The sequence below is a fragment of the Leptidea sinapis genome, chromosome 36 (assembly GCF_905404315.1).
Source record: "Leptidea sinapis chromosome 36, ilLepSina1.1, whole genome shotgun sequence".
NCBI classification, from domain to species: domain Eukaryota; kingdom Metazoa; phylum Arthropoda; class Insecta; order Lepidoptera; family Pieridae; genus Leptidea; species Leptidea sinapis.
The window spans coordinates 4,057,832-4,070,763 of NC_066300.1; the positions used below are offsets into that span (position 1 = coordinate 4,057,832).

The 12,932-nt window shown below is 36.0% G+C and overlaps 1 protein-coding gene across 3 annotated transcripts in view; it reads left to right on the forward strand.

The window, feature by feature from the left end:
- The window catches only part of LOC126975609 (solute carrier organic anion transporter family member 1B1-like), a 49,650-nt gene extending 36,718 nt beyond the window's left edge, over positions 1 to 12,932 (forward strand). For 2 of the 3 annotated variants that reach the window (XM_050823576.1, XM_050823578.1), the window contains exons 7-13: positions 268 to 389; positions 1,346 to 1,432; positions 3,322 to 3,515; positions 4,594 to 4,707; positions 5,847 to 5,974; positions 7,780 to 7,920; positions 9,897 to 12,932. In XM_050823576.1, the coding sequence (XP_050679533.1) occupies positions 268 to 389; positions 1,346 to 1,432; positions 3,322 to 3,515; positions 4,594 to 4,707; positions 5,847 to 5,974; positions 7,780 to 7,920; positions 9,897 to 10,072 (962 nt within the window). In that variant the 3' untranslated portion in view covers positions 10,073 to 12,932. Of the gene's footprint in view, positions 1 to 267; positions 390 to 1,345; positions 1,433 to 3,321; positions 3,516 to 4,593; positions 4,708 to 5,846; positions 5,975 to 7,779; positions 7,921 to 9,896 lie in introns of those variants that run through there. The other variant, XM_050823579.1, reaches the window with a different exon arrangement.

A 12,932-nucleotide genomic window follows, 5' to 3' on the forward strand; every position in this document is an offset into this window, starting at 1 on the left:
AAAATGCCGTAACTCGCCAGAGTGGTTGACTAACATTTCAATAACCTGTCGACAAAGAACCATTGGACTATAGCTACATAGTACATAACTATGGGTAGATAAGATCTTGTCATTAAATGGTGACAGCAATGTATCCGTAACTAGAGATACGTTGATTGAAAACAGCCGTTAAAACTAAAGAGCTGCTTTCGCGTAAATAGGTGCATAGTCGTACCAAGGCACACCCTGACTTGCAGAAAATAGTCTTACTATATGTATTTTTTGCAGATTTCTTCACAAGCTTGCGACGTGTGCTATTCAACTTCATAGCAATGTCTCAAATGGTAGCACTGGGCTTAATGGCCGCTGCCTTCTTCGGATTTAGTTATCATGAGGAGGCTTTAGTTCATGTACGTATTCAGTTTATTTTATCAATAGGAGGGTTTTCTTGGGTTCGACAGCGGCTCTTTTCGAAGTCTTCGAAATCTTTTCCTACTGTTCAGTACTAATGTGCCAGCACTAATGAGGTTCGGTTTGAAAGTATATTTCGCTGTAGCAGCCGTAGTAGTAGTGAAGTTACTGGGCTAATGAATGAATGAATGAGACTTAACATCTTATGTCTCAACGTGACGAGTTTTTGTATTTTTCAATAATCCTGAGCGGCAATAAAGAACAGGGTTCGTCACCTTTTCTCACAAATGAAACTGATGATAATATGTTTATGATTTTAGTTTAAATTATATGTCGCAACATTGTTTCTACAAAATACATACTTCTACATAATTTGACAAGAGTTGTACTATTAGAAACCTCGTGATCATTGTAAAGGCTGTGTTGTCACACTTAATTTTAAAATGACGTCTTCTAAGGGATGTGTGATCATAAATAATAAATGACCATTGACCAATGATTTGAAAATGCTATTGTGAATTTGAATATTGATAATTTATTTTATAATAAGGTTACTTTGTTAAAGTAATTTAGGTCTTATTAACCGACTTTAAAAAAAGAGGAGGTTCTCAATTCGTCGCTATGTTTTTTTTATGCTTGTTACCTCAGAACTTTCGACTGGGTGAACCGATTTTGATAGTTCTTTTTTTAATTTGAAAGCTGGTGCTTCCCGTGTGATCCAGTTTGATACAGATCGGACACTAGCATCCTAAAGCCATAAAAGTAAAAAAAAAACAATAATCGTAACTAGAAGTAGATTAATTAATTAGATTATATAAAAATACGCAATAATTTTATACTTTTTAGTGCATATTATTATTATTATTAACCTATTCTTTTGGAATAGTGTTTTAAAAGCCAGTTATTTTTTTGCTTAAATTTTTTTTATTAAAAATTAAATATTTGTTGATTTCAGGCGAGATACAACATTGTCCCGGGAACTGAAACGGTCACACATTTCCCGGAGTTTTTCCGATATATACCTGCTATACTTGGAGTTGTTGTAAGTATTAGTGATATCTGACCAAATATTCAATGTGGCACAGGCCTTATAGTGATAAGGTTAAGGCCTTATAGTGTTAAGTTATAGTGATAACATACTAACAAAAAGACTGTGTTTACTTATGTAGACGCGTTGGAAGTTATAAGTTCTTTGGCGTATGGAAAAATAAATCAAATTTTAACAATAGTTAAGATCAAAGATAGTATAAACACTCAGCATTTAAGGTTAATATAAAAAAGTGTAGAAAATTTATTAATTATATAATATACTAACAAATTATTAGTAAATACTATCACCGTCGTATATGAAATTGATTTAATAAAAACACAAAAATAATATATATTTATTCACACTGTTTAACTGTACTGTCACGAAACACGTGTTCTAAATATAAAAATACTAGAATATACAACTTGAACATAGTTATCGATTTTCATGCCACCTAGAACTAACTTCACGATGTAGAATTCAGGTGTCGGTGTGCGCGCGCATCGTAATAATTCACTCTCATCATTTTTCTGCATCGCGCTAAAAGAAGTATAACTTCGAAAACATATGCGATAAGGACAGCTGTAACTCCGACAAAAATCGTGAGTAAAAATTCAAAAATCAAGGTTTGATTCTTGGCAAAATCCTTCTCTATGAATTAACCAATAGTAACAAAATTTTCAAAATTCAATCAAAGGAAATATTTTGAGTCCGACTGTTTTGATATTTTCGCTTATTGCTGTCGAAGTTGTATTCTAGGCCTCTGTTTGCGACCTATATTATGAGCACTTACAAAAACAAAAATAATAAAAAAGAATTTTGATCTAGGACAAATAACCAAAGAGAAAATGATGAGGGGCAGTGTTGTCAATAAAAAGTCACCTTTTCCAAAGAGGTGGCTATTCGGATAACCTTAACGTCCATAAGTTTTCAGCAAAAAAGTTTAAGCATTTGTTGACCTGAATGTATAAAGGAGTTTTGATTAAATTTATATGGAAGAGTTGAAGCAGACCAGCGGGCCTACCATGAACTGTTATTGCGATTCAATTGACGACCTAAATTGAACTGCTTTGCTATTTCATACCACGACGTCATTAGAGCTATCCAATTTAGGATGACGACAAATTTTTATTTATCATCATACATTTAAAAAATTCCTACCATGAGGTAATATTTTAGCCTAAACTAAGCTATCCAAGCTTATGTGTCAAAGTGAGCGATTCAAAAAACGGCTGAAAATAAATACCGAAAATGTAAATACTAAAGACAAGGCAGTAAGTCCCTGGCATATAGCCTGTTCGCAAGAACGAGTTTAAAAAAATGTACTCCATGCTTCTGTCAAATCAAACATGAATGTAGGTGCGTTCATAACGCAACGGATATGATTCGAGTAAGCGAGATAGACTTATGCAACGACTGTACAGCGCCATCTCATTCTCACACCGCCGACCACACAAAAATTTATTTCATTCATCAAACGCCATTCAGTTATAGGCACTTCGTGGTACGAATTTTAGCGATTCAGTTTAGGTACCTAGACTGAACTGCATCGGAATTTGAAGGCCTTCAGGAATAAATGTCAGGATCGTGTAAACCATACTTTCTCAACCTTATTTTGCTCACCGCCCACTTTGAGAATATGTTTTTTTCTAGAGTATTTTCGTGTATTTTTTTGCCTTTTTAGACTATATTTTTTAATCTACCCACGTCCCATCTGCGCCATCTCAATGCCCCCTAATTTTCTCTGGGTCTTCTACTGCCCCTTCGAAAGTCTCACACGCCCACAAGGGGGCGTTATCGCCCACGTTGAGAACCTATGGTCACTGTAAACTAAAGGGCTGTTATCTCTGACTGCCAGTCATGGAGATAGGAATGATGTTCATATTATGTTCATGTTGCAGTACGTTGGCGTGAAGCATTCTGTCCCGATTCTCCCGGAGTTTGACTTCTTCCGCGGCGTGAAGCACATTATCAAGATGACCGTCATAGCCTTCGTGATGTACATAGTTGTCGTGAGCGTGCCCTCCTGCAGCAAGGGCCAGTTGGCAGGCCTGGATGGCACCTATCAGACCCCCATCTGTAGCTCATCTTGCGGGTAAGTACTTCAGGTACAAACATTTTATTTATTTTGAACGTTTTCCGCTGAAAGTCGTTTCAAGTAAGGGAAATGATCGCTAAATAGCTGTTTGATCTAATCTTTGTTAATTGCATCACATGCCACTAACTTAAACATGGTCCTAACCACCTGGATGTGTGGCGTTTCTCCACAGTGCGGTTTTCCAGAAACATTATTCCATGTACAAACAGATTATGGAATGAAGTTTCTTCGGGCATGATACGATATGGGTACTCTTAATATAAGCCACTTATCTAAAGCGTCAGAAACGCTCCTGTGATCCTTCTGGTGTTGCAAGAGATTGTGGTTGGAGGTGATACACCCATCAGGTGAACTGTACGCTCGTCTATCATCCAAGAAATAAGCGGAATATAAAACATTCCATCATAACACTAAATGACGGGGGCATTGCGTTTGAATATGATTGCGCCCATTCTTCTGAGATCTGCGGCATAATATTTCGAATGGGTGGTAGTTTTGACGTTCAATAAGTGATTTAAAATTATATTTTGAATAATAATATTTTGATTTGATTTGATTCACGGTATGCTATGCCACATTGTAACTCTTATTGGCAGATAATGCAACCGTCTTATGTCAAAAGGTCAATCGGAGAGCTGGATTATTATCGATGTATCGAGTTGGAATTATTCAAAAAATAATAAAACTTGAGTTGTGAACATTGGATATTTACTTTTTTTATGACAATAAGGGACGAGACGAGCAGCACGTTCAGCTGATGGTAATTGATGCGCCCTGTCCATTACAATGCAGTGCGCTCAGGATTCTTGAAAACCCCAAAAACTCTGAGCGGCACTACAACTGCGTTCGTCACCTTGGAGACATAAGATGTTAAGTCTCATTTGTCCAGTAATTTCACTAGCTACGGCGCCCTTTATACCGAAACACATTAATACTTATACATTACTGCTTCACGGCAGAATTAGGCGCCGTTGTAGTACCCATAATCTAGGCGGCATCCTGTGCAAAGGTGCCTCACACTGGTAAAACCTAACTATGCACCAAGCTATTGTATATCACATAAAAATCCTTTCAGATGCGTACCTAGTTGGAACGCATTCTCACCCGTATGCGTAGTGGACACAATGACTACTTTCGCATCACCTTGCGAGGCTGGCTGTACTACTCTAGAAGACCAACATGGTATATCGTAAGTTATAATTGTGAAATTAATAAAATACTAGTGGTAGGCAAAAAATGGGAGTAAATTAAATAATGTACAAACCTAAGACTAAGAATTGGTATCCGTTGCGCTCCAACTAGATACCGTACAACATAAGAACAATAGCTTTTTTATTACGGCATCTTTATTTTGAAGTGTGTATTGGCTATTTGTAGAAATTAATAAAATACTTACTGATGGTATGTGATCCCAGTGTCTTTCTTATTTCTTGTAGTATTATTTTTACATAGTTTTACTACGCAACCCGGCATTTTAGTTTCAATTATTAACTAACGTCACGCATTGTTCGAGACTGCCTCGAGAACGCCTTGGGCGTAGTATTAGTTGCCGCAATTTGCGACTAGGCCTGCGTTATCTAGTTGGAGGGCAGCGGAGATCAATGCTTAATCTAAGGTACAAACTCTATAAAACAGATTTTGCTAACTTTATATTGAACGTTAAGCTCTCGGACGGTTATCTTACCGGAAAGACCCGCCCAATATATAGTAATCCCCGAAATAGGGGAAATTACTTGCTAACAAACAAATAATTGTATGAAAAAACCAGTGTGTCTGACAAAAGTTAGGCACGTATACTGAAGTCAAGTTGAGGTTTCATTGGGCGTAACAGTATAGCGAAACTCTCTAAGAAAAAAGCGATTCACTTGATTATAATATTAATGTGCAGTCATTGAAAAATTGACAGATGACGGCTATAATCCTGTTAAAATCGTAGCAGAAACTCACTACGTTTTACGAACGATTTCGATAACCTATCACTCCTTAGCTTAACTTACTAGAGCTAGACAAATCTATCCTTTTCTTTCTTTTCTACGCTTACTTGCATTTCAATAATCTATCGACAGATAGCATTGGACTATAACTAATAATATAACTATAAGATAACAAGATAAGATCTTGTCATGATTAAACAGTGATAGCAATGTATCCGTAACAAGAGATACGTTATTGAAAACGGCCGCTAAGCTTTCAATTGCCATACTGTAATAACTACTCTTTCAAGCTTATGTCAAATCACTGCACGTTTCATAGTAAACTGAATTTCAATTTTTAACTAACGCCTCTTATTATTATCATTCATTAGAGATATTTTTTTTATTTGTCCAGAGTATATACAAACTGCAGCTGTGCTGCAACGTCTGGCAGAGCCGTGGCAGGCGCCTGCGGTGACCACGAATGTCAACCTGCCTACCAATTACATCTGACACTGTACTCCATCATAGTGGCTGTATCCGGTAATAATTGTTATTCTTTATTATTTAGTATTTTTTCAATCTTTAATCACTTAAAAAAAAGCTGCACTCCGGGAGTGCCGGCACAAGTGAAAACTTGAACATTTACGCTGTGCATTTTTGAATATTTTGGAATGGTTAGGGAATAATTCCACACGAATTGCTTATTTATCAGTACAAAAGTTCTAACATTTAGGTTAAATACAATATTCATTTAGTGCGCTATCGTACTCAAAAATGACAATTTAAATTACATAAGAAATTTATTTTACATTTCAGAACTATTACAATTATTTTACATTAAGAAATTTATTTTACACTTCAGAACTATTACAATTATTTTACATTAAGAAATTTATTTTACACTTCAGAACTATTACAATTATTTTACATTAAGAAATTTATTTTACACTTCAGAACTATTACAATTATTTTACATTAAGAAATTTATTTTACACTTCAGAACTATTACAATTATTTTACATTAAGAAATTTATTTTACACTTCAGAACTATTACAATTATTTTACATTAAGAAATTTATTTTACTTATTACTTTTATTTTACTCAACAAAATGAACATAACGTATGTTTATGTTATTTATTTATGAAAATCCGGTACGAGAAAGCAAAAAGGAGGTCTACTCGCAAAATCGACAACGATACGACGTACGGACGGACTAATATCTTCTGTTTTTTACGATGTTAGTGTGAATGAAATATGTTCAAATCTAAACATTATCTGTGCTATGTCGAAGAACAAAGAACATAGTTTAGGCGCTAAGGACCATGCCCGACTCTGCACCACCAATTTGGGATTATTTACAAATAATGTAAATGTTAAAAAATATGTACTTAATGAATATAATATGACCATTTAAAATTGAATAAATAATACAAAACTTGCGGATAGTAAAATGTTAAAGAAAAGTAACTCAACCCGTTCTCGTCGACTTCCAATTTCTCAGGCGGCCATTTGCATTATTTCTACGCATAAACGATCAACAAAATGACTTAAATGACTTAGTAGTAAAAAATCTTGTTGAATAGTAAATCACATATAATTATGTACTGTATGGCAAATATATCTATACAACTTGAAACGATAATAGCATCGACAGCCTAGAAGGTGTCGTTGAGATTATCGTAAAAGTGACGTTTGATTATTTGTGAAATTCGAATATTCGTCTCTGACATTTGAAACTAAGAGTAGGGTTAGGACCGATAAATATCGAATAATGTATCGTTCGTTCAATCATCGTTTCGACATTGATTACGATGTAACTAAGAGTAGGATTCGACACGACTAATGCGACGATTTATCGAATATCGATTTTAGGAGTAGGCCCCCAGCTGATTGATACGCCCTACCGATTACAATGCAGTGTCACTCAGGATTCTAGAAAAGCCCAAAAATTATGAGTAACATTACAATTGGACGTAATTCCAGAAAAACGTTCCAAACCACAATCATATCGAAATTGAGTTAAGAACACAAAACTGGTCACGTGATTTATATAAATGGACTCTTTAAATTGCATCATGACTTAGTAGCCCAACCCAAATGTATGGAATACACTAATATTAATTAAACTTAAAACACGAATTTCTTAAAATGTGTTTGCGGCTTGGAGCGCTCGTCACCTACGATGTTAAGTCTCATTTGACTAAGTAATTTCACTAGCTACGGCGCTCTTCAGACTGAAACACAGTAATGCTTACACATAACTGCTTAACGGTAGAAATAGGCGCCGTTGTGGTTCTTAATAATATCACTTTACATTTGAAATAAAACCATTTTTGTTGCAGCATTGGCCTTCCAGACACAAATCATGATGATACTAAAATCAGTTGATCCTCGAGACAAATCGATAGCAATAGGGATGATGTGGGCGATGATAGCAACGGTAGCATACGTCTTCGGGAATAGCATATTTTATGCTATTACTTGTAAGTATTATAATAATTGAAAGTATTAAAAAAAGCAATTGTGTGATTTTATTTCCAACTCATAATTATGAGTCATAAGATAACATTATATTAATAAAATAAATAAATAGATAAGCGATTTATGTCTTACAAAGATTTTTAAATATTGTAAGTAAATTTATTTAGCAAGAACCCCGGATTGGGTAAAGGCCTCCTTCAAAGATGCACACTATCTCTATCCTTTGCTACGTCTATTCAGTTAGGGCCAGCTGTCCGTCTGTGGTCGTCTTCCCATCTGTTTAGTGGTCTCCCTCGGCTTCTCTTGCCCGATGGGCTGCTCTACAATGTTACTCTCGCAGTCTATCTCTGGTCTGTATATCTCGCGACATGGCCAGCCCATTTCCATTTTAGTTTTAATGCACAATTTCGATTGTCGGTCTTATCTTAGTATACCTAACTTTATCAATCTTCCTTTAGCCCCCTTTGACAGGTCCTGATTATCTCGAGCTCATAACTTTTGTATTACATGTTATTAACGCAGCATAATAACCGAAAGAATAAAAACCAATGCTTTTTCTTCTTTATAAAAATTTAAATATAATATGAAACTTAAAAAAAAATTGGTCAGGGGTGTGTCAAACCTACTCTCCCTCTCGGGAACTAACTAAACAACTTCACGCCTACTACAATAGGCACCGCGGCCGATTGTAATGCGACATGCGATATAATAAATTTGGGTGAAAAAATTTGAGGCGATGTAAGAAAAGTTTCACTTTAAAACATATTTGTGCTACTCATAGTTAAAGCTTACAATTAAAATATATAGTAGGTATTTTATGTAACATTATGTATAATTTGTATTTTTCTCTATTCTTTATCACCCTATTTAGAATCTGTCAAGTCTGCATTAGATTCTAATCACTATGTTGCTATAAATGCCGTCATTCCATCTCTCCTCAAAGACCAGCAGCGCGCCTAGATTCCTCAGGTGCTAATTTATTGTTATTATTATTATTATTATTAAAATGTCTAATGTAGGAGAACTAAAGTCACCGACATAGCCCCAATGATTTTGAAACTGAAGTGGCACTGGGCAGGGCATATAGTTCGATGGACAGATGAAGGCGCATAGGACAGTGCCGTTGACCCTCACAATTTATGTGACGCTTTTACGGTGGATCCAAACATCGTGAGGAAACCGATATATCTGCGAAATAATTCTGAGGTTGTGAAGTTCAGAACTTTACAGCAAGGCCTTGTGAGACATCTCATAGTAGCTCAGAGGCCAATGAGGGCTATGCTCTGAGTTTCCCTGCGATATCGAATCTGAAATGAGGAGATCCATTGAGAACCAAAGTCACCGACATAGCCCAAATGATTGCGAGACTGAAGTGGCAGTGGGCAGGGCACATAGCTCGACGGACAGATGGCCGGTGGGGTAGAAAAGTCCTCGAATGGCGACCACGTTTTGAAAGACGCAATGTTGGTAAACCCCTCACAAGATGAACCGACGATCTAGTCAAGATCGTCAGTTCAGGTGCCGGAATACGTTGGTTGAGGGTAGTGCAGGACCGATCATCATGGAGGTCTTTGGGGGAGACCTTTGTCTTTTTTTTTTATTGATAATAAGCGACGAGACGAGCAGGACGATCAGCTAAAAAAACCCAAAAATTCTGAGCAGCACTACAATTGCGCTCGTCACCTTGAGACATAAGATGTTAAGCCTCATTTTTCCAGTAATTTCACTAGCTACGGCGCCCTTCAGACCGAAATACAGTAATGCTTACACATTACTGCTTCACGGCAGAAATAGGCGCCGTTGTGGTACCCATAATCTAGCCGGCTTCCTGTGCAAAGGAGCCTCCCACTGGTAAAGCAGTGGTCGTCCTCTAGCTGATATAATAATGATGATAGTTAAAATGTCAATCTTATGTCATAAAGTAGTGTGTGCTCTTGCTCTTCTTGTCACTGTCTAAAAAAATAATTTTTTTTTTCAGCTAAGGCGTGTCATTGGTTCACATGGAAGAAGTGCCAGTTATATAATGAACATTTCCCCTACATGGTCGGATTTACGTGTGCATCATTTGTTTTCATATCACTGTTAGTAAACTTGGCCTCACTGGGATATTTAAAAACTAAATTCAAATGTGATTCTCGAAACGCTGTAAATTAGTTTAAGATGATAATTGTAATGTAAAATAGTGGAGGAACCAAAGAAATTTATGTCAAATATTATAATTTAACATAACATAAGCTGAATTAACATCACCTTTGTAGCATAAGGTCCGTATTCCACATGGTATCCTAGATTGCATCTCAAAAGAAAACTCCTTGCAGACTTAGGGTATGTTCAGATATGCACTGCGAGCACTGCACAGTGCTATCACTGTAGAAAAATTGGTTCTGTTATGGACTGCCAGTATACTGTCGTAGTACCCTAGGGAAATATATGACGTCATAAATCGCCGCCATATTCTACTGTGAGCACTGGCGTTTTCGAGGTAAGGTACTCGCAGTACTTTGATCACGTGATCAGTCAAAACCACTCGAGTGCCTAAAATATTAATTAAAATATTTTTAATTTGACAGTACTCCAACAAAAGTTTTTTTAATGAACTAGAAAACTTTAATACACTCATTTGAATGTTGCGTCAGAAAATGCGGCTGACAGTATACGGGATTGCGTTCCGTTTTAAATAGTAACCAGTTTATCTAGCTATAAAGGAACGGCTTCACAGTATATTAAATTGACGTCACACTGTGCAGTGCTCGCAGTGCATATCGGAACATACCCGTAATAATCATATGGCTGCACGTAGATTACTTAGTACTTACACTTCATAAGTAAAATATTGTTCTTTTCGAGTACGGCGAGAAAATAAAGTCAATGTTACACTAACCGTTACTTATCATAATATTATCTAAACAATTTGTTATGCTTTTAAAGTGATCCTCTCAAACCCTCACTTCTGGGATTTGTATAAAATATAGTCATAAGATGTTCTTCGTAATATGGGCTCTTACGGCCGTTCCCAATATACTATCTACAGATAGAGATAAATTACTACCGTCTGTCAGTAATTATCTGTCAATAATCTGAAGCTGTCCCAATATACCCGATATGTCATTCTTATCGCCTTATATAGGACGCGTTAATTGCTATTTCCATACAAACTTTATATCGCTGGTAAGCTATTCGTCGTCCCATTGACATGCACGGATAAGGTGAGTTACCGTCGATAAGTTTATTGGGACAGAAAAGTCAACGATAGTGACGATTTTTAACTCAAGTAAGAGATAGACTGAATATTGGGAACAGCCGTTAATGAACTAGTGATACGAGTTACAGTGAACTCGCCAAAGTTCTCAATTTAAAGAATTCATCAGCTCATCAAAAGCGTAGCGAAAGATACTGTAAGGTATTATATAAGTTAGGGAAATATTCAATGTTTAATAATATAAATTATTGACCAATATGTACAAATATATTGCATATATAAATATTCAATATATTCGTACATATTGGTTGACCGCTAACAAATTCCAGAAGCTATAATAGCACTTCAAACGTTTACGGTAATAAACTAATAATAAACTAAAATAAACTTGGTATAAAGTTATACCGAAGAATTAACCAAGAATGTGCAAAATGTTGACTATATAACCGACAACACTGTCAATACAATGATAATTCTGAAGTTTCCCGAATGTCAAGCAGCCTTGCAAATAAACGCGGGAAACGTTATACGTGAGAATAAACCAGCATACGTAAAATGTCTACTTGTAAACATTTTGCATATTCTTGGATTATTCTGAGGTAACTTTATACCAAGTTTATTTGGAAGGCCGTTAGAGTTACATTGTATATGAGATGGCCTTACCTCACAAACATAATGTGATACAAATTATGATTAAGGAAGAAATACCTACTGTAGGTTCGGGTAATCGTAAGCCGCAAATTCCGTATACAGTAAGCGTGCATTGATATGTTTATAAAAGGAAATCTACCTGAAAGACCGGCAGCGGTAACGTTTTCAGTGATTCATCCGATATTGTAAGTATACTTACCTACCTACCTACGCTACGGCTACACTATCAAATGCCATTATTTTTGCGTTAAACAGGGCGGTAGATAGGTAAGGTAGTGTGGCCGTAGAATGACACAAGTCTCATTTGCCGTTCTAACTTATAAAAAACGGCTCAAGGTTACTTATTCTGGATCTACAGGAAATGAGTAAATAAAATAATGCACCGCATGCATAATATTGACAAAAAACAAGATAACAAATGCTTGTATTGTGAAAATGTAATTGGTACCTACCGTTAAGATATGTACTACACACTAGAGAAGAAATTAGGAACAAATTGTAGGGTGCAAATTGATAACAGCGGGACAAGCACTTAGACCAGTGGTGGACCAGACAGCTTAAGAAACTTTAGAGGAGGGCCATAGTTAAAGGAAAAATATATTATGTTATACTATTCACGTCGAAGGACCGTCGGCGGGCCGAATTAAATTGACTTTTCTGCCCCAATAAACTTATCAACGGTAACTCACCCTATCCGTGCACGCTGTCTGTCAATGGGACGACGTATAGCTTACCAGCGATAAAAGTTTGTATGGAAATTACAATTCACGCGTCCCAAAATAAGGCGATAAGAATGACTTATTGGGTATATTAGGACAGCTTCCGATTATTGACAGCTAATTACTGACAGTAGAAGGTAGTAATTTGTTAGAGACAAATTACTACCTGTAGATAGTATATTGGGAACGGCCGTTAGTGTATGCATATCGTTTGTAGCAACAACACGCATTTAAGGGCTGGATTTTATTTAAAATATGGGTTCGTGTGTATTAAGATACTGCTGGCCTCAACTCCCTCTTACAAACAATCAACGTAGTATTTACGTAATTTGTATAATATATTTTAAGGATGCATATAGTTATTTTTATTGTACAAAAACTGTGGACTTCGAGTTTGTTATTTTTTTATATAATCTATGTGTAAATATTATATAGATTGAAATTA